At 35.6% G+C, this 23,569-nt stretch overlaps 1 protein-coding gene across 8 annotated transcripts in view; it reads left to right on the forward strand.

Annotated features, from left to right (window-relative positions):
- Positions 1–23,569, forward strand: part of LOC113079434 (NLR family CARD domain-containing protein 3-like) — a 67,016-nt gene that overhangs the window by 17,202 nt on the left and 26,245 nt on the right. For 6 of the 8 annotated variants that reach the window (XM_026251695.1, XM_026251699.1, XM_026251702.1 and 3 more), the window contains exons 1-2: positions 12,204–12,351; positions 21,072–21,208. In XM_026251695.1, coding sequence (XP_026107480.1) covers positions 21,093–21,208 — 116 coding nt within the window. In that variant the 5' untranslated portion in view covers positions 12,204–12,351; positions 21,072–21,092. Of the gene's footprint in view, positions 1–12,203; positions 12,352–21,071; positions 21,209–23,569 lie in introns of those variants that run through there. The other 2 variants (XM_026251700.1, XM_026251696.1) reach the window with 2 other exon arrangements.

A 23,569-nucleotide genomic window follows, 5' to 3' on the forward strand; every position in this document is an offset into this window, starting at 1 on the left:
ACCCCTCGATCAGGGGCGTCATGCAATCATGATTTTTTTCACTGTATAACGGATATAGGCTTCTGTTTTATTTATTTTTCCTTTTTATTCAAAACAATTCCAAACATGCTTAATATATCAGGAAATATCTCGATTCTTAACCGTGTAAGTAAACGCGTTCTGCACCTTTATAGATTGTTATTTGATCAATAAATGGAAAAGTAGTGTAATCTTTTAACTACACATAAAACCCGACTTTTTACTTAAGTGCCATATCATGCCAGAAAATATTTTTAATACGACTGAATTTGCATTTAATGTAAATTTTAAAAACAATATTGTAAGTTACTTATTTTAACACTTTCATTTTACAGAGAGTAAAGAACATTTTCATTCAGTCTAGCCAGAATTCAGGCACTCTCAAAAACTCATTAAAATCACTGAAGCACTTTACATTACATTCGTATGCACATCTGCACTTTTTGTTGTTTCTGATGAGAGAATTTGCTAAATAATTCAGCCAGCGAGCAAGTGAACAAAACACTGTTTTTTAGTGATTACTCTTCTGGACGTCTCTGATTGGCCATTGCATTCATAAGCGCAACAGAATCGTTTCTGATTGGTTATCCTGAAGCGTAGTACGAACGCGTCTGTCTCTGGCTCAGCGCCAGCCAGCGAACGCAGATTTGAATTTAGCAGCTGATGCTGTGCACTGAACGATTTAATCACACCGCTGTGATTGTATCAAATATATAAAAAATATTATTCAGTTATTTATTTAGTTGTTTTTTTTTTGTTTGGAAGCTGCATTTAAAATCCACTTGGATCCGAAATCTGCCCTCGATGCCTGTGAAAGGTTTCTCCCTCAAACAGCACGCTAACGTTACTTCTACACTACAGCTACACACAGCAATATAAACAACATATCTCCATGTTCTCACATCGCGTCGTTCTTGTAAAATAATAATAAGTAAATAAACATCAAAATCACTTCGTTGAGAATGAAACACCTCTTACCAGCTGCCACGGTGTTGAAAATATCCTCTGGCAATTAAAAAATGGCGTGCGGTGTGACGAATCACCCCGGTCGGATGAGGTCGTCGTCGTCAGGTGAAAGGTCATCATGTGGGTCATCTTATTGACGGCTAAATTATTATTCAGAAATTTTACTAATATTTAGATTGGGCATGGACAGGCATTCACAAAAGGGTACGTTATGAGAAAAAAAGTTTGAGGAAATTGTGCTTTGACAAAAGGGCACTTTGGGAACCAAGGGGCAAAGGGGCAGGTGCTTTTTATTTCAAGTAACAAAAATGTTTAATGGTTTCAGCTTTAGTCGTAGTTAACTATAACAACCCTGACTAATTAATGTCTAATTCAGTTCAGTCTTATGAAGGGTGTTTTTGTAAACTTTACTTTGTTATTTTGGAGGAACATATTATTTCACACTGTATATGCTCCCACTGAACCAAATGAGGAAGAACCACAGCTATGCAGACGACCCCAGATTTATCCGAGCCTCATCTCTTAATGACTACAGCCCACTGACTCACTGCGTTTAGAAACACTGATGAAGTTCAGAAATGCTCATGTGGTGGAATGGAAGTACACTGAAAAAAATGATACTTTGGACTAACCCAAGAAAATTGCTGTAATTTGTTACAGTTATTTATTTTTTTTTTTAGTTTTTTCAAACAAAATTTTTGATTAGGTCGAAACTTAAAATTGAAAATAATTCAAAATATTTCTTCTGCCTAAGATAAAATATTACATTGAAACAAAGTTAAAATATTGTTTATTTTATGGAAACCAAATCATTATTTTTACTCTGGTACAACTTAAGAATTTTACTTTGGAAAAACTAACTATTTACCATAACATCCAAGTATAATTTTTACTTTGGACTAAACTAAATAAATGGCTATAATTTTGTTACAAACAATTTTATTACATTTACTTAAGTTACATTTCTGATTCAGTACAAACTATATTTTTAATAACACCTAAATCAATTTATTTTCTTTAGTCACAAGATAAAACTTCACTTAAATGTAGGTCAATATAAGTTTTTTGCTTTGTTACAACTTTTACCATGAATAAAAGCTAAATTTGCTTTAATATATATATATATATATATATATATATATATATATATATATATATATATATAAAATCCCTTAAAATAAAACGCAAACATTGTCAGTTAATGCAGTAAATGCTTAATTTCAGGAATTTTCTCTTGGAAAGAACTCAATGTTTATTGTGATGTTACCTACATGTAACAATGCCCCCTTCCATTAATCATGGAATATATTTGAATACAAGATCTAATGCAATAAAACACGTCTTGTATCCAAATGTCTGTGATTGCTCCAGTACTTAGAGATTGACGGTCAGACTGAACACATTTTCTGGGTTTCTCTCTTCATGAATATTTTCTGTAGAGCCTCAAAGTTGTGTTTGAGAAAGCATTGGTACAAATATTATATAATATCTATCTTCAAAAAGTTACAACATATGCTGTGCCAAATACAGTAGTATACATACTTCAACCAAGAAGCTCTGAAGTAAAACAGATTTAAAAATGTGATTTAGATTCAATAATATACAGTGTTCTACAAAAATATAATATACAATTTAATAACCAGCACGTAAGTATCAAGCAGCTTAGTCCAGATTTTCTGAAGAGAATCGATCACTTATGATGAACAGATTTAATTTGGTCTTTTAGTCGCATGTAAACATTGATCAGCGGACAGAAGCAGTTCTTTATGAACTTTTTGACTATTGAATGAAATCTGACAACATTCTGTCATCAAACCTATCTTAAAAAACGAAAGTATTTTGGGTGTGGAACATGAAGAAGAGTAATTACTGAAAAAAAGTAATGAAATATTATTTTTAATTTGGGATGAACTAGCCCTTTAAGTGATTAATCCAAAACTACTGAGCAGATACTCCTTGATTCGATGGTCCACATCTTCTCGAGGTACACCGTAAGATATTTTAGGAGATACTCTCTTTTTTGATTCACCTCGAGGCTCTTGGTGAGAGCGCAAACACACACAATGTAATATTATGAAGTATAATTTTGCATTTTTATCTCATTTTGTATTCTAACTCAAGCCATGATATAATGATTGTAATGTACTGAAACATTAATATAATAAACAAAGAAATGAGGAGGGAGGAGTTGATTGTTTTTTCCAAAAATGTTTGACAACTCAGGATCTGCTTTAAAGATTGTAGTATAGAGATGTAGTGAAAAGATAGATTTTCTGTTTTGGGAGTCGAGCACATATTCTATAGGTTCTACAATATCAACATGTTTTTTGTAGTATGTCTTTCATGTTAGTTTTACACAGACACACAGTTAGTTTAACTACAGGCTGTAGTTACTCATTAGACCTTACACATACTATTGTAGTGATATTGTACCATACTGCATTATGCTGACAGGTGAAACAAAGCAATATGAATTATTCCTCTTCAATCAGAACTCATTTTCTAATTCAATACGTTTAATTAATGCAAAACTGTCAATCAGCTGCTATCAATCTCACACTCTTTTGCTAATATGGGGTGTGTTTTTCGTACAACGATGTGACTCGCTGCTTCAACACAATAGTACGATGAATCAAGAACAAATCAAGCAGCTAGTCACGACGGTCAGGGTATATTCTGACAAACTGTTTCTCAATCGGTAAAGTAAACTGTGATAAACGCCTCCATCAACACACGATGGTAACTCTCAGAGCACAATGTTCCTTCATGATTTCAGCACGATATCAGAGAAAGAACCAGGATTGAGAAATAGATAAAACACTTCAACATTAAAGTTTCAAAGTTAAAGTTCATGCAAACGGATATTAATAGTCAAGTTTTAGTCAAATATTTATGGTTGAATATTGGAAATGAATATGATCACCATCTGCTCTGTGTTCAGTTTCTGTTCATCTTTCTAGTTGTAATATTTCCAAATTCAACAGGTAGGGTTAGTGAGTTTGATTTTCGTGGATATTAACAAACCCATTGATTGCAGGTTTTGTTTGTAGAGGGAAATCCTTTTTCTTGATTCTGTTGGCCCTGATGGTTTTGGAGATGAGATCTACAGAACCATATTTAGGTTGAGACCAAGGGAAATTAATTTACTGGCCTTGTTCCAGACGTGATATTTGGTTATAATTTCCAGAAGGAGCCTTGTTCTCAGACTTCAAGTTCATCAGAGTCTGGTTCTCAGCTACAGAACTGATCATGTAATTACACATTATGTGTTTTGTGTTTTCTCTGGAATGGCAGACACATTGAACCTTCATTGACCAAAGATCCTGGACTGAAACAGGAAGAGACCTGGAGCTGTGATATATTTATTTGTTTTTATCATGGAACATGATCTTTACTTAATATCCTAATGATTTTTATCATAAAAGAGAAATGTATAATTGTGACTCGTACAATGTACTGTTGTCTATTTCTACAAATATTCCTGTGCTACTGAAGACTGCTTCTGTGCTGCAGGGACACACAGATGGATTTGTTTTATCTGATGTAGTACAAAAATATACAATATCATATATATTTGATTTATTTTTTATTACTACCACAGAAACTATCCACTCAATTTTTTTATGAGCGTGTTTCCAATTCAAGTCTGACAAAAGTCATAAAGTCTCATACCATAATGATCAATGCTTGGTTTTATAAAGTGAATTAAAGTAATTTCGGGGTTGAGATGATGCTGAATGGATGAGGATATGTATGAATACGTGTTTAAACAAGCCAGCGGTTGTTTTTAAAGCACATTTCCTTTCCCAGAGTTTTCCTCAACAGTGTTCAGGGAATTCCTGTGTCATCTTGATGCTGATGGTGAGAGTGTTGCATTCGTCAAAGCTGTTAAATAATCAAATCAAAGTGTGTTTCAGCAGCTGTACACCATGCTCACTAACATTGACAGAGGTAAGATAGATTGACCCCAAACTCTAGCAGACGAGTGTAATGTGTCTAGTTTTGTGTTGGGACTCTTTTAGGAGGAGCTGCAGTGATTCAGTTCAGTTGATGAGAGCTTTAGTCTTGAAGACGAGGACAGACTCTACAGATACAGCTTCAGGAACTCGCCTCTATTCAGTCACTGTTGGAGAAGTCCTACTAGAAAGATCTTCTACCAATCCTCAATCAGCTCTTATTGTAGTAGACCAGGGAGAGAGGGAATCAACTGAGGAATAAATCATTTGAGAAAAAAATATTTTATAAAGATGTTATAAATGAGCTCAGAGCTACATATCCTACAGAAGGATTTTAACACCACACCAGACCAATTCATGGATAGACATCCTTCTGAATTGAGTAGTTCTCATATCAACTCTATTATTCATCAAATTCATGAACTGATACATGGAGAAAATCAAAGCCACTTCCAGACACTTTTCATGGTTCAAAACAAAAGCCACTAAAATCCAGAATTGACTGTTGTCTTGGATCTGAGACTCTTTCAGGTTCTGCAGCTAAATGTAGTATTTCAGGAGCCTCTTAACAGATCCAGAACCAATTTAATCTGAGAACACAAGAAGACATCTTCTAAAACTAAAGCTGATTGGAAATATAACACAGATTCACTAAATCAAAATGACTAATGAGGGAAAATAGATCATATTTGATTAATCTGGAAAAAAGACGTCAGGAAAGAAATGTGATTAATTGTTCAATAGTGAATCAAGTAGAACATTCAGATCATAACACAATAGAAAATGAGGCGTTTTAATTTTACTCCACACTCTATCCATCATCATTTTCCTCGGGTTACTCTAGTTCTTTTCTTCAGATGATAAAAATGATATCCGTCGACTGAGAGTGTATTAAAGAAGTTTGTGAATCAGACATAACCTTGCAAGAACTTGAAGCAGCTGTTAAACAGAGTAAACCTGGTAAATCACCAGGCCCTGACGCTTTCACCACATCTTTACACTTTTATTGGGAGGAACTAACATCTATTTTGTTGGAAGTTTTACAGGAGTGTGTAAAGAATAACCAACTTTCACCAACTATGAAACAAGGTCTTATCATTCTGTTACCAAAAAATGATCTTTGGTAGAATCTTATTAACGTCGCTTCTAGATTCATCTATCCATGTTTTTCCTGAGCAGTGTCTATTAAAAAGATAAAAGCAATAAATGAGTTAAATGTTGATTTCATTATATATGGAAGAGTGATGATTAAAGATTATGAAGCAGGTTCTGTTAAAACAGTTAATTTTGATATTATGAATGGATCATCAATCTTAAGTGTTTCCAGTCTTTCATAAATAATGAATCTTCATTTTGGTTTGAGATTTCGACAGCTATATTCATCAAATGTGCTGCTATTAGTTTTTCATTACAATGTGATTTTGAATTGTCTAAACTCCTCATAAAACTTTCTACTTTTCATCATCTAGTATCATTATATTGGAAACTAATTTTTAAAGATAATTTTAGCACACATAACATCTATCTGAATAACAGATGTATTTTGGTGAATATAAACTCTCTGTTCATCGATGAGTGCTGGAAGAAAGACACATGGGCACTCACATGTTATGACCACTCAGGAATATATTGAGTTATGATGATATTAGTGATAAATATAATGTGAGTAGCTCCTCTAAAATATTAAATTAGTCAAGGAACAAGTAGTTTTCTTACATTTCCTGTCAAGCCTAAATGTAAAGTAAATTATGAATCATGTTTCTCCTGCAGAAGAATTGTTAAGAGTCAGATTGAATGCGGTTTGGAGATAGAAAGAGTTGAAGAGCTGTGTTTCAGAGTAGTTTGGCTCAAATCTTCAGGAATGATGATCTGTTGATACACAAAGATGATCTGTAAGACTGATCCTCTCATGGGAAAGAGTTACGATTGCTTTGTCATTTAAGGATAAAACCATAGCCTTTTACTCCTCTGTTACTCTGTTACTCCCCTACTTTATCTTTTTCTTTCTTTCTTTTTCTTTATTTAGTTTTTCTTCAGTGTTGTTCATTTATTTTATTTTACATGTATCTCGTTTTCTGATGTACTGAGTGTGAATGAAAACTGAGTGTAATCTCAGTCAGTGTTTGTAATGTATGTCTTTCTGTGTTCATGCTCAAAGCATTGAATAAAAAATAAAAAATAAAGTGGATAATGTTAACAACACATGAAAACATTAGATTACATTATTATTAGTATTATTATCATTAGTAATGAACACAATCCTGCACAGCTTTGATTGAACAGCAGTGAAGCTCACACACAGAACATTGTTGAGAGAGCCTTCAGATGATGAAGAGCAGCTGTGCTCCATCTTCTTCTTCTTCAAGCTCCTGGAAGTGAGTCCTGTCTTTCTGCAGATGTTGCTCTTCTGAACGAGGACATTGTTGATCCAGAAGTTGTGGAGGATGATGAGGATGATCCACTAGAAACACAGAAGTCAGCACAGGAGAGATGTGTCACAGCAGACAACAGTGTGCAGCTCTTCAAGAGCAGGATTATCTGTAGACAACTGAACCGCTTCAGACTCAGATCACTTCGTCTTCTCCTAGTGCTATTGTTTCAGCTTCTGGAAGACTGACACATCAACATACACATATATCAGTGAACAACTGACAGAAGAGCTACTGGAAATACCTGCACATTAATATGAGAAGAAATGAGTGAAGATCCTAACATGAAGAGATGTGAAGAGTGTGTGTAGTTCAGATGAATGTTGATTTCTATTCTTCTGTGATTGCAGCATGATGGTTTGAGTGAAGAAGTCTTCATCAGTGGATGAGAACAAGTGTGTGTTCATCAGTCTCTGTGACATCAGAACACCATTCACACATTACTGAGGATTTATGATCAAACTGAGACACTTATTAACAACAGTTTGACAGCAGAGTTATCCAACAAGCTTTTAGCAAGATATCAACACTAGTAACATCTGAAGAAGATATTGTGCTGTAAAAAGCAGGATCTAATAGTGTAGTTGTCAGGCTTTAAAGCTGACAGAGGTATGTTGAGGTTAGAGACAGACAGAAAGTGTGGATGTAGAAACACTGCTTGTGAACAGCACATGCACACCTGAGGAACGGCCCTATAGTAAGAGCCTTCAACTCTTTTAATGGAAGAGCAATTCTGGATCTTCAGAGAAAGTCTGGAAACCCTAATAAAGTCCCATCATTATTCAATCACTGACTCACTGAGAACAACCCATTACTAAACCAACGCTGACTAAATAAAGACTTATTTCTACACTAATATTAGCTTTATTCCAGATCAGAAAACTGTGTTTCTGTGTAAGACTCCAGGAGCAAGAACTTGTTGGTCAAATTTAGAAAGTTTGATTGGAAGTTTTTCAGTTTTATAATTATACATCAAGAGAAATTATAAGACGCCCAATTTAGAGAAAATAAACCCAGGAATTATATTCAGACAGATGAAGAATTGTGAAGATATTGTCTTAACCAATTTATTTTAAAGTTACTGTTTAGAGCTAAACTCAACTCAGTTTAGAGCGTCTTGGTGGTATGAGTTTAGAAAGACTGATGTTTTAATATAATGAATGTTATTTCTCCACAGAATGTAGTTTCCAGGTGTGTTTGTGAACAGAGATGGACTGAGCAGACGATAATCGAGAGATATCTTCAGCTTTAGTGAACACAACTCTGTCTTTGAGTCAGAAATCTCTCTGAAACCAATGATTCAACACCTTGAGAGTCTTTTCAATAATCTGAAGAAACATATATGAGTGACAGCATGAATCCTATTGTTAACTATACTTACATCTGTAATTTAAACCAGTGTTATGTACTGTTATTATGTATCATGCACATGTTCATATTGATAAGAGCCTCCTACCTTCAGTAATGTCCAGCTGGTCAGTATTTCAGTCTCTTTGTGATCAGTGAGGGGACGACTCCTGGACATCTCTCACTAATAGAAATAGATCTGGGCTCTTCTTTTCCTGCTGATGGGTGATGTATATTGTCTGTTAGGACAGCAGGGATCTTCTTGTTCTCCAGCATTTGTTTCAGTCCCAGATCTTGAGGTGGACACAAAGGATGGTCATCTGAGACATTGCTCTTCTCTGAATGAGTGTGACCCGCTCCAAACGGCTTTAATATGACCCATCTGGCTCAGAAACTGAAAGGATTGTGTTTGTCTGAAGGAGTTAATAGATATAATAGTTAGATTTTAGGTTTTGCTAAACTTCTGATTTCAAAATAAGAAACAATGGTTTATAATTGTCGTACTTACATTTATGAATACTAAACTTTACCAGCAACAGTAATAATATACTGAATATGAAGAGCAATACTGTGACACTTCAACATTAGCACAGCACATATTCCCCTTCTTCTGTCCATACACTGCTTGCTAGATGAGATCTGCCATTAGTGTCCTGACTCGGTGTGTGTGTGTGTGTGTGTGTGTGTGTGTGTGTGTGTGTGTGTGTGTGTGTGTGTTTACGCCCGGTGTGTTTCTTTACACAGTTTCAGAGGACTTGAATTGTGCCGAGTGTAACTCCAAACCAACATAAACAGAGCTCTGCGCTGCGTTTGCTGAAAGGGTTAATAGGATGTGTGAGACTCACATGAATTGTGTTCTGTTCTCAGTAATCCTCGCTTGGTTTAAACCCTGTGTGTGAAACCAGGCTGGACAATATCACAAGAGTTGATCAAGTACATCTCCAAAATAAATGAAGAAGCGTTTCTGTTTGTAGATCACAAAATGTAGAAAGTGTCTCAACATCACAGTCAAATCTGTTTACAAGGAAAAAGTGACTGGGCTAATATTTCTAAATGAGTTTGAAAGACATTTCTTCTCCTTTATTTGTGCTAAAATCTTTGTGAGGAGCTCATTTCCAGATTTGATCCATATCAAAGCATCAACACAGTTCTTCCAGAAAGTTGGAGACAACATCCGTCTGAAAAAGAGCTGAAGCTGTGGATGATTGTGTTGAACAGAGGAAGAAGAGAACAAACTGGAGCCACAGCAGTGTCAGCAGGATCCAAGCACTGCAGAGAAGATTGGGACATGTGTTTTTACACCATCCACAACTACAGCATATTCTTTAGGACATTTAGACAACTATTCACAACAAGTGAACACAACACCTTCTTGCTCAAAAGATGCCTCACCAAAACCAGATTTTCATTCAGATTTAGATACAATATGCTTATTATTCCATATAAAACATCTGTTCGCTGAGAAATTATGTTTCTAAATTAAACTCCAGGAGAGAAGCGTTTGTTTGTGAAAACTGGAAAACTTTATCAGAAGTTTAGAAATGTTGTAGTTACAAATCAGAAGAAAATGAAGACGTCCAACCTGAGCAGAAATACAATGAGGAATAATCTTCATAAACTAGTTGTTGTTCTGTTTTAATCGTTTGATCCAGTTTACTTTAAAAGTATTATTAAGAGAGCTAAAGTCCAAGAAGTTCAATCCTCCATTTTCAGTTGATTTCTTCATATAATGGGTTTTATTTCTCCATAAAAGACTGAAAAGCATATTGTCAGCAGTCTTGTAAATACTATTGTTGACTGCTGGAGAAAGAGCTGTATATGTGAGTCTTGAGATGTCCTCAAAGAGAAGTCTCTTAGTAAACACTGATTCAATTTGTTCTTCATCTTATCAATAACAGAGCAAATATTGAGCTCACATCTTCTCTCTTCATCCTTTACAATCTTTAGACCTAAATATGAGATTTCAGTTTTTATAGGGACACCACAGATAGATGGTGAATCACACAGCTTCAGAGACATTAATTCACACTTATTAATATTGAAATGAAGAGCTGAAGCTTTAGAGGAGATCTGAATAATATGAAGAACATCTTTTAAACAGAGAGTGGTGTGATGTGCTGATTGGCTGATGGTGATGATGTCATCTCAGCTGTGATTCCTCTTAAAGTCTGTGTTTAACAGAATCAGACAGTAGTTGTGAACAGAGGAAGAACAGTGTGTGTGTCTTTGGTTTAGGTGTGATGCTTTCTGTCTTCACTTCTAGATTTAGTTTTATTAAGACTATCTCAGAAATCATTCGTATCTTTTTCATTAAATCTAGATTCATAAAGAGAGCGATAGAAGGATGAACAATAACCAGCAATAGATCTCGGCTCGTGTGTTAATATACCATTAATATTCAAATCTGAAACTCTGTTTTTAAATCACTTTTTTCTAATTGAAGAAAATAATCTGAATTGTGTTCCCCTTCTCCATCATCTCTGTCTGGATCTAATGAAGGCCCTCGGCTCTCATTTATTAATATCATAATGTGCTTTTGAAGAGAATTAGTTCAATGTTTTCATCGTCAGAGAAAATAGAGCGAGATCTTTGAGAGAGACTGTCATCTTTCAAATGATATTTTCTTCTTCATATTTCCTGGCACTGACTAATACACTAACATCATTTATTACAAATGTCCCAGTTTCAAACGTCAGTAATTCCCAGTTATTACAATAATCATAACTCAGATGAGCTAAATTCAGATAATGTTCAATCAAGCTGTGAATGGTCATCTGAACAGATTGGGTGTCCAGAACTGAATGATTAAGTTTCCACACGATGGTCGGATGATGCTGTGAGAGTGCTGCAGAGTTCTGGGATTACCTGTTGAGTTTTTCGTGTGCGTCATTAACGATTGTAAGAGTTGTTTATTTGTTATTCATTATAATATTGTGATCTTATATATCATCATATGTAATATTTACATATTTCTTCAGTTATGACAGAAATTCTGTATATTCTATATTTGTGTGTTCTCACGTTTAGTCATGTGGACTCAGCTGTTACACACATCGACTTAGATCACACACGTACACATCACGAATCTCACGAATATTACAAGTATTGTCAGTACTTCACACGTCCAGCGTGTCACTACATTTACAAGTGTGTATAATTAGTACATACTGTTGTTAAACAATATATTGAGTGAATCCTAATTTAAGACTCTGTCCTTTTTACTCCTCTCTCGGTCACTGGACATTAATGAGGTATTCAGCCATAGTTCAATCAGGACATTTAAGTAGCTTCAAATAATGAGTCAGTTTAAACTACAGCCCAGACCTGTATTTTAGTCTGGGACTAGTCCTGTCTGTGAAACCAGGAGATAGCCTCTTTACTCCTTTATCTTATATATTGTTTTCTAATATTCTCTCCGTTGTCTCTCCACACAAGCGTCCTTCTCGACAACAACATCTCGTTCTGACATCTCGCGTGGTTCTGTGTGATTTGGACAGCTTCATGTTATTTCTCTCTCTTGCAGTCTGACTCTGCGAGGAGGAGGAGCTCCTTTGTGTTAAAACCGAAAGTAAACTGGAGATTAAACGCGTATTCTGAAGAGTTAAACTCCTTCTGTTCAGATCTCAGAGTTGACGGTAAGTTGAGTTGTCAGCTTCTAATATCATGTATTATTGTAGAATGTCGCTCTCGTGTTAAACTCTTCACACTTAAACGGAGATTTGAGGGAGTTGTTGTGACGCAGATTAAAATGGTGAAGATGTAACCGAGCGAAGTGACGAGCTCATCTTTCTGCGCTAGACTTTATGTTCAGACTGTTTCTCAGTTCAGAGATCGTAAAGAACAGACTAGTGTTCTCCAGGACACAGATGTTGAAAGAAGAACTCAGAAGAACACGAGAACACAGAACACGTCTTTCTGAGATCTGATCTTGACACACACAGAGCACGACACGGCCTTCTAAAGTACCGCTTTATTCTTCCTGTTTAACATTTATTAGTCTCCTATATTGTTTCTGTAAACCCTGTACAATGTGTTTTTCTTAGCGCAGGAGTAGCGTATGGTTTGAATATTCATGATCGTGACTTCCAGTTTTTATTACTGTCAATGTGCAGCTAAGAGAAAGAAATGAGGACATTAGCCGTGTTTCCGCCGCACGAACTTTATCCAGGAACTAGTGACTTTGTGCTGGGACTCGGTGTGTTTCCACCACAGGAACCAGGAACTAAATAAATCACCCTCAGAAAGTCTTTTAGAAAGTTTTTAAATTGCTTGAGAAACATCCAAAATACCAAATAAACTACAGAGAAAAACACTTCTTAATTCAAAGAAATCCAAATAGCAGCATAACTTAAAATACAGAGATAAACAAACAGGAAAAGTAAGAAAGAAAATAACTAAATAAATAAATACAAACATAAATACTACTACAAAGGACTTAATCATCAAAAAAAAAAAAAAAAAAAAAAAAAAAAGACTTCAAAAGATGACGTAGTTTAAGGGCTTTTTTGTGATACATGTGCTTTAGGGAAATGAAGAAGACCATTAAATCTTGCTGGAAAAGTAAAAAAAAGGTTTATTAAAGAATCAAGATTTATGAATTAATTGGCCAAAATCACAGTATTATTAATAAAAAATTCAACATCACAATTTCGACAAAAGGACAAATATTTTACAGTTCTGAAATCAAAGTCGGGTATTACATACTTCAAATATAAATGTAAAAAGGTAATCCCAGAATTATTCTGACAATTTGCATAAATAAAACAAATGTTTCAATGTATCTGTCTGCTCCACAAAAGGTGCATTCATTACAATCCAAATTAAACCTGTGTCAGAGGAACTCATTACAGGGATAAATAAAAATTACTTTAAACTGAACTTCTTTTTGCTTTTGGTAAAAGTGGAAAAGAGAGAAATCTTGTTCTAATTTGAACCAATTTATCTTCAGGAAAATCAAAAACAAGTAGTCTCTTCTTTACTTTAATTAATTTCCAATATAATAATACCTGACTGTGAAAAGATGATCATTTACACTTTAATTATGATGGCTCAAAATCACATCTTAAGAGGAAATCAGTGCCCCCAAAAGAATCAACAATTTGAGAAGAAAAGCTAAACCCAACTGAATGTTTAAGGAAGTCTTGGAGCCTCCTCAGTTTAAGAGGATCATTCATCACATCCAAATCAATCTCGTTCAACCCTCAATCACTGATCGCTTCACTGCATCTGATTTTCTGATATAATGCTGCTGGTTTTTCCAAATAAATTTATACTGAATTTGATTGACTAAAAATAAAAAAAGCAGGGTAAATCAACCTGGAAAGTGTTTCTGACTTCTGATGAGAATACTGTCAAATATTGAGATTTTCATTTGAACCCACATACTGTATGTTATCAGACAAATGACTTTTTTCTCTAATTTTAGGGTCTTTAGTAGAGTTGTTCCGATTCCGATACTAGTATCGGAAATATCTCCGATACCACAACAAATTCTGGCATCGGCATCGGCGAGTACATGAACCCATATACCGATCCGATACCATTTTCTTAAAAAAGACCTAGTTATGACCGCAAGCTTTGCCTAACCGCTGCACGGTTCTTCTTCGCTGCTCAAAATGCATTGAAAACACAGGAAGTTGTGCTGTGTTGCCACAAGCAACCCCTGTTTAGAGCAGCGAAGAAGAAATGAAAACGCGTTAGCAGCCCTTATCTATATATGACTGGATCACTCATCACATTCTAAACTGCCAAAAGACAGTGAAGCCGCTACTATATTATAGATCAGTGGTTAGCAGTATGTCTCTGTAGTACCGGTAGTTACAGACTCTCGAGTATATTCAGTACCGGCAACTGCGTTCAGTTGCTTCCGTGTAAGTCAAAACGCAGGGCTCCAGACAGTAGCCGAATATATACTAGTGTCTGTGAATATTAAACTGCAAAATACTATTTAAATATTACTCCCGCAAAATCTACATCTCTGTGGGTGACTGGCACAGATGCGCGAGAGCTCGCTGTTTTGTAGTCTCTGCTGTGTGTCATGAGGACACGAACGCATAAACCGTCACTTCATGAGAATTTACCGTTTCATTTGAGAATACTGTCATATCATAAACACAGACACTCAAAGATCTTCATGGCAGCCCATGAAAATAAATGTTTGGTTTACATGAGTAAATTGACAATATATAAAGCTACTGTTGTAGCCTACAGTAATAATAATACATCTCTATAATAATAATAATTATGCCTAGATGGTTGCTTGTTTTTTACTTGTTTTTTACTTGTTAGAGATTATCTGATTAATAGATCTTTTTTTATATTCCTAGACTTATTTGTTGCAGTTTTTTTATACAGTTATATTGTAAAACTTAAATACCTTTTTTAGTTTGCGGTGTTAGATTTTTGGCTGCATTTGAAGTTCTTTTTTGCATAAGAAAATAAATAATACTGTCAAATTCATGTTAGATAATAAAAATACTGTAATAAATACAGTAGTTCACCATGTATTTGTTCATGTTTTATTGAGGGATCTGTCTGAAGCACACCATAAAAAAATTCTAGCAATTTACACAGGGCTAGTAATATATACAGCTGTATATACAGATATACACCCAGGTATCGGATCAGTACTCGGTATCGGCCGATACCCTGAGCCCAGGTATCGGAATCGGTATCGGGAAGAGAAAAAGGGTATCGGAACATCTCTAGTCTTTAGTAATAACAATTCCTAAATATTTCACCTCATTTTTAATGTAATGTTGGTCAATTGAGATTGAGCATGATTATGAAGAGCCATCAGCTCACACTTCTTTAATTCAGTTGCAGACCAGAAGCTTTTGGGAAATGAGACCCCAGATATATGTCTACTGGAATCTGCTCTGCATCTCTGAGAAACAGTGTGCTATCGTCTGCTAGCTGACTTATCAATAACTGACTCCCTAAAACATTCTTTGCTATTATTCACATGAATTGTTAACAGTTCAGCTAATAAAATAAATAAATATAGACTTGACGGATCTCCTTGTCTAACACCATTGATGTTTAACCTCTTAGAGGTCGTAAAGATACTTAACTATGAATATCTTTGTACAACATCTCTATTCATTTGACACATTTTTGACCAAAACCAAAAAAACTTCAATGTATCCAGTGCTTTAAGTGGGCCAGTACACACCGGTGTTCAGTACCGCCACTTCCAAATATAGCTCTTGAGCGTACCACCACCTCTCCGTGCGCCCAGAACGTGCTTTTAGCGTACCGGTACGCTCATTTGGACATCTGCTTTAATAGAGGTTTTAATGCTTTGCCTGCACTGCGCTTTTCAGAGCGCCCTTCACAATGCAAGCTTCCTAATGCGTCCCACCGAGAGCAGAGACTACATTACCCATACACCCTTGAGTTTTACAAGTGAAAAGCGCATGCGCCGTTGTCAGGGTCAACAACTGAAGTAATGCAGTAACTCTTTCTAAGGGTATTTTTTCAAAATCCTTTTGCACATTTTGTTTATGTTCAGTAGCTCAAGAAAATCCACAAACTAATAAAATGATTTATTATTTTTAATAAGGTCTGTTGACTGCTGTATAATTATATTTACAGTTTTATATTATATTTACATATTTACAATTATACTTACATTTAATTGTTATAATTAAATATGCATAGTCATTTAAATCTAAGACAATCTAATATTGTAGTGTATTAAATTTCCTTTAATAAAAGCAGATGAAGTTTCATTTATAACTTGACTCGATCTAAATTTTAACCCATTAGCAATTGCAGAAGTAGGAGTTTTCTAATCAACATTAAGTAAAGTAATCGGTCTCAGATTCTCAATAATTATTTTATCTTTGATTGATTTAGGAATGAAAATAATTAACCCCTGTCTCATAGTTGGAAATAAAGAATTAGAAAAAGAAAAAAAAATGCTCCTTTAAAACTTTATATCCTCCAGAAAAATGTCTAAAAATGAGTGGTCAACCCGTCCTGACCAGGAGATTTACCCGAATGCACTTTATTAATAACAGAATCCAGCTCTTCTAACCTCAGGTCTCCATCACACAAGTCTTTAAATTCAATATCAACCTGTGGATTAAATCTTTTACCTTTCCAAGAAATTCCTTCCTTAGCATTATTTTCAGAGTATGATGAAGAGTAAATATTACTATAAAATGAGTATATTTCCTTGGATATTGATTTTGGATCTGTGATTACCTCATCATTAATCAATAAACTATGAACTGCATTACTGTCCTGTCTCCTCTTTTCTAAGCGACAAACATAAGCTGTATTCTTCTCTCCTTCTTCCACCCGTTCTGCACGAGACCTTACAGAAGCTCCTTTTCTTAGACACACACTGTCTAATTTAGCTTGAAGAGAGAGTAACTGTTCAACATCTTGAATCGTGTCATGTGCATTACAAGCATTCATTTCTTGAATTAACATCAGCTCCTTTTGCTTCAGATCTCTGCTTTTATGTTTAACAACCCGAATTGAGACTTCCCTAGATTAATTTAAAATACTCCCATTTACTCCCATTTGAAGTTAAAGAAAAGTAATTTGTAATCTCATTAATCAAATTTCTTATTTGACTAGAATAATATTTATCCTTTAAAAGTTCTGCATTAAACTTCCAATACTCTTTCCTGTCGGTATGTTTTACTGCTGGTGTCAAAGTTAATGAAACCAGGCAATGATCCGTCAATGGAGCCGCAGAAACTGAACATTATTTGCAAGCTTAGAATATTCCTCAGTAATAATCCAAAAAATAACCCACTACAGTTATAGCCATAAATATGATCTAAAATATCAAAAATACCTTCACAGTTAACCACAGCAGTAAGCCAATGTCCATGAGCATCAGACTGAAGAGTCACAATCTTCTTAAGACATCTGGAGACATCTGCTGATCGATCGGAGCCATGACTGAACACAATAGTGTCTCCCCAAAAAATCTGCATCTTCTTCAGTAGAATGAGTCTATCGTGGAAAAACTAAATGTGTCTTCTGCCCATTACAACATAAAAATATACCTTTTGTGTTTTACTTTATCCTTTAGACCCCTTTCATTCAATGAACAAAAAGATAATCCTAATTTTAGTGAGAACGTACTTCACTGGAACTCACAGTGAACTAACAGAAAATATCACTGAACAGTCAGAAAATAGATCTGAAGAATAAACTTGCAACACAAAAAGAGTCTCTCAGAGAAAAATAAAAAATCATTTTCATCATCATTGAAAAACTTGCTTTCCCTCAATGAAAGCAAACGGACCCCAAAAGTACGCCGCTTTCCCCTCTGCTCGAGCTAGTTTAATGTGTGACCAAAGCACTCGCCTCGTCTCTCTGTCCTCTTTGTTTAAGTCCTCAGCAAAAGGACAACCTTCCTCCTTACACACGGTTGATCCCTTGGACAGAGCCTGAGTGATCACCTCCTCTCTAATGTCCTCTAACCCTAGATCTCTGCTCTTTATTCTCTTTTTTTGAGATTAGAAGTCCAACTCCAGTTCAACTGCCTTCTGTTTGTGAACTTTCATCTCTTCCTTGACTTCGGAGATGATGCTACAGTTCTCCTCCATTTTACTTATCAACTCCTCCCACTTCTCTTCCTGCTTGTCAGATCTTTTACTGAGGGAGTAAATAGCCTCGAGGATATCTGCATTAGAGACGTCTTCATTAGAATCAGGACACACTTTCTTCATAATATTAACTTTGCCTTTGAAACAGGTAGATTATCAGCAGTGCAATCCTCCAAGAGACGCTTATTAGCTTCAACACACACTTCCATCATATCAGCGTAATCATGCTCAGTTCTCTTACTGATCACGACTTTATCTTCAGCTTTTCTTCCTCTACCCGCCATCTTTAGATGATGAAACCAAATTCGTTAAACAACAATTAGGGAAAATTCTGATAACACCAAAATAACCTTTGCGACTCCGCTAGCTGTAACACTATCTTGGCCACACCCCCTGCTGGAGAGGGAGTACTTCATCAAAGTTCTGGAACATTCGGGGGCGGGACTTGGGCGCTAAACATCCTGATTGGTTGAGTTCAAAAACCATTTATTTGGATCATTTTCAAAATATTACTGTTATTATGTCATGAAATGTAATTTTAAAAGTATTTCAGGTGAGAATGTAGTTGTAGTTGAATGTAGTTATTGGAGATAACTGGCCCCGGGGCCTTTGCCAGTCATGATCCGTCCCTGCTCCCAGCACGTTATAGGGAGCGGTGTAAAATAAATAACACATCATAAACTGTCATATTATAACATTTATTTCAGATTAGGATAGACTATTCTTTCATATTACTTATATTATTCTAAAACAAGAAGCCGTGGTTTACAGTGGTTTTATAACAGCTGAGGACCGTTGTTAGGAGTTAGGGAAGTAATGCGTAACATTTTAATTACATTTAGCTAAAATCAACTAAAAGACTCTAAAAGATGTTTATTTTGCTGAAGGAGACTCAAAGATCCGAGTCTGATATTGCAGGCCTCAGATCTGCACGAGCTCAGATGATGTCACGAGTCACAGATTGTGATGCTATGAGATATTTACACTAGGGATGCACCGAAATGAAAATTCTTGGCCGAAACCGAAAAAGAGAAAACCAAGGCCGAAAACCGAAACCGAAACACCGAAAGAAATTATGCCAATTATTAGTACCATTGCATTTATTGCTATGACCGTGTACTAACTTTACTAAAATTAAGACATTGCAATTGCATAAATTAATATTAAAGTTTCAAAGATAATTACAATTACATAACTTATTTAAAAAAAAACATAAAAATACATAATTACAAATGATGCAAATATTTATTAAGCACATTGCAACAATGCACAGTATGAAATAAAATTCAAACTAAAAATGTATCCCACTCATGTATATATTTAATAATAATGTACAGGCCTACTGGCCTGCAGAAAGGTTTTAAAATGAACAGTTCCCTCATAAAAACAAAGTGCATTTAGGTGAAGTGCATTTGAAATTTTTCTATGTAGGACTAGAAAGTGCATTACTTCTCCAGTAGGCAAGACTGTTATCACTTCTGGGGATGGGGACTTCAGACAGATAACCATCTAGCTGTTGAGCAGTTGAGCTTGTCATCTGCCTGACATTTGAGAAATATTTGAGAGAGTGTATTTAAATAGGGCCAGGGCATAAATAAACATTTTTATCAAATTAAAGCAGAAATCTAGCAGAAACTCTAGCATAAATATGGCTACAATCTGATATTATGTATGTATATATGTTTGTGTGTGTGTATAAGAACAAAATAGCCAACGTATTATTATTATTTGAGGCACTTTCTTGCAGAATTCCACTGAACATATCAGACAACGATGGTGCATGCCCCTCATCTGGTGCAGAGACGAGTCTTTTTTTCTGCGCTCTGATCAGTCTCCTGCGCTTGGCGCTTCTCCGTCTCCACGGGGGTTCTCCGCATCCAGCGCGGCCTGGATCATTTCTCGTGCGCGCTGCCTTATTTCCGCATCTAAGTAATGGTCTTTATAACGCGGATCAAGCACATTCGCGATGAAGTGCAGAGGATCCGAAAAGATCTCAGTGAGACGTGTGCTAACAGACTCTATAAGACTGTACTTTTCTTTGTTTTTACTTCGTGGTCCGTCTTAATCTCTTTAGGAGACGCTTTACTGCTGCGAATAAAGGAATACGAAGAGAGAGTTAATGTTCTCACTGGTGATAAGTGAATGTCGCGGGGAGCTCGTGGTCTTCGCTATGCAGGTGCACGTGCAGGTCGCGGTTTCTGTTTGCGTCATCACAACATTTTGGCCGTGTTGTTTCGGTGATAAAAGTCTATCGGCCGAAAACCGAAAAGGTCATTTTCGGCCGAAAGTTTTCGGTGGCCGAAATTTCGGTGCATCCCTAATTTACACACTCTATTAAAGTAACAGGTTTATGATGTTTAAACGATGAAGCTAATGTCAAATATTCTTTCAGCTTTAATGTAACGATGCAGAAAATGGCGTAACACGGTTTTTAATGCTCACCGTTACTTATTTCATTATTCCAAAAAACTAAGAGTGTTTTCTGCACAAATATAATTTCTAAAGAGAAACTAGGAGTAACTGATGGTGATGTATTAAACTCTGGTCTGATACTATAAAAACAGTGAAGATTTGTCAGTCAGGTGTCACTAGTTTATATTCTGAACAAGCACAGAATCACTACACTACATGTCAGATTACAGCAGCATAAAACACACTCGTCTCTGAACAGAGATTCATGATTTCTGTTTTCATTAATTCTCAACAAACACATGAGCACTGAGTTCCTCCATTGATGTGGTCAAAGTGTTTCTGTTATTTTTTCTGTTTTTCATTGTCAGACCTCAGATCAGTTCTTCATCATGGAGATCAGTGAGAGATCTTCATCTCCAGATCACAGCTGTGTGTCTCTGAAGAGTGACTGGTCCATGGATAAGCCTCCTAGATTCAGTGCTGAACCAGTGACCTCTGACCCCAGGTGAGACACTGTCCTGTACTGGAGACAATGGACTGACTCATACAACATTATACATCATCTGAACTAATTGTAGCGCTGATGATTAATTGAATGTGATTGTCATGTTCATCTTGTCAGTAAAGTGGTTCTGTGATTAGTAGTGAATCTCCATCAAGTGCTTTCAGACGGAGCAGCATTTACTACACAGAGCCGTAGATCACTGACAAACTACATAATATCTCATTCATAATCACAGATGATATAATCCCACGATTATGAGATCGAAGAAATCGTTTCTGATGATGAAAGCTTTTTGCGTAGCTTCTCAATAAACTACAGCTCTGTGTAGTAAATGCTGTTCCATCTGAAATCAGGTGAAAATACCACATTTAATAACATGTTTTTACTCCAAACTCACTTTATAACATCAGTCCAGTGTTTGAGATAAATCCTTCTGTGAGATGATGTGGTTTGTAATTCACTATCCGCTAGTAAAGAATGGTCAGGATTAATGAACTCGTCTCGTCTGCTGCTTCTCTTCTGTTGAAGATGAACTGAGTTCACGTCTGCTGTGTGTCGCTGCAGAACAGAAGAGATCAACACATTCAAAACTAATATTAAACCATAATCTAGATCCGTACACACAAAATGCTGCCCGGAAAAGAGTTTTGTTAATTCATTTTTGCACTTTTAACAAACATTTGAAAAATGCACAAATTAATATTGAAAATGTTTGATTTTAACAGGTTTTGGCCAAATTTAGTGATACTGATTGATGATTCGTTTAGTGACCATTTCTTCATATTACACAAACTATGCCAGCATTTTAATCGTTTAGTCAGTTCATATATTCACATTCATAAATCAGGGATTAAAAGTGGAATTCAATATGTTCTGTACGCTAAATATGAAAACAAGCGTATGTACACAGTACCTATAACTGCGCTTTGCATTTTGTGAGACTGACATGCTAAATGGCCAACTGACCCAGTTTATTCTCATTCATTTTGTTCATGAATGAGATAAGCTATGTACCAGTTAATTTCATTCACAAACGACATGTATTCATTCATTCAACTCGTTCGCGAACGACATGTGTACCAGTTTTAGAATTAGAACTGCTTCGAACAAATCGTTTGAGAATTGTTGGGAAAGGAGTAGGCTTGTTAACGGTGTTACCGGTTTTAAGCCACAACACCGGTTACACTTTCCCACCGTGACAACGTCATTTTTATTTTTTTTAAGTATTAATTTTTTCTTAAATATGTATTTGAATTATGTAAAAATAATAATTATAAATAATTTAGTTTAAAAGAGAGTATACAGTATAATTAAAAACGGCACACAGCATTGTAGCTGCGTTCAGTTTTTAATTATACTGTCACGTTTATACTAACAGTACATTTATACACGTTTATACAATTATAATGTATAGACGGTCACTTCACAGATCAGTCAACGCACCCTGTGAGAGAAGAGAGAAAACTAAATGAGGAGGAAGCCGACATCGAGCCACAGCCAAAAGGAAAAACTAACTCTGCAAGCACTGTTAATAAATGCCAATTTAAAGTGTTTTTATTTTATATTTTTTTTAGAGTGCTGACTTGACCTTTATGTAAACTAAGCTCATTTTGGAAGGTTTTCTTTTACATTTGTTTCTTATTCATATGGTTTTATCTTATTTAAAGGCTATTTCGATTACCCCATTACACTTTACAGTTAGTTCTATCATACAAATACACTTACTTATAGGTTTAAAATTATACATCACATCTCAGACACATTAAACAGCGCGTCTCTGTCAGCCTCACACGCAGTCTTTCTGTCAGAGCTTCTGACGGGGCGAGCACGAGCTGCTTTGAAATGAAACTAGAAACTTTAGGCTACTAGGAGAGAAATAAAACAAAGAAATTATTTAAATGCAAAACAAACACCACAAGCAGCTATTGACTGACACGAACAGGAAATAGAACTTATTTGCTTCATTTTTTTATTTGTTAATGTCTTGCGGTCTTGCTGTTTTTTCTTTTTTTTTTTTTCTTGTCTTTGAACAATTAAATTTTTGGCTGAAATTGTTATAACACAAGCGTTACTGAACATGTTCTGAGTAAAATATTACTGAAAAAAGGGATTAGTAATGCCTTACATTACTGCGTTAAAGAAAAAAGTAGACTAATATGTTACTGTAATCCATTACTTTTGTAATGCGTTGCTCCCAACTCTGTTCAAAAGTGAAAGTATAACGTGCACACATTTATAAGCTATTTAAAACCAAGGAGAAGAGGACACCCCCTCCCAACCCCCACCCCATGGTGATACCGGTATAACTGGTGTTGTCACACATCGATTAACTGGTGGGAAATTTCCCTCTCAGCGGCTACC

Source organism: Carassius auratus, unplaced genomic scaffold (assembly GCF_003368295.1).
Source record: "Carassius auratus strain Wakin unplaced genomic scaffold, ASM336829v1 scaf_tig00028051, whole genome shotgun sequence".
In the NCBI taxonomy this organism is placed as follows: domain Eukaryota; kingdom Metazoa; phylum Chordata; class Actinopteri; order Cypriniformes; family Cyprinidae; genus Carassius; species Carassius auratus.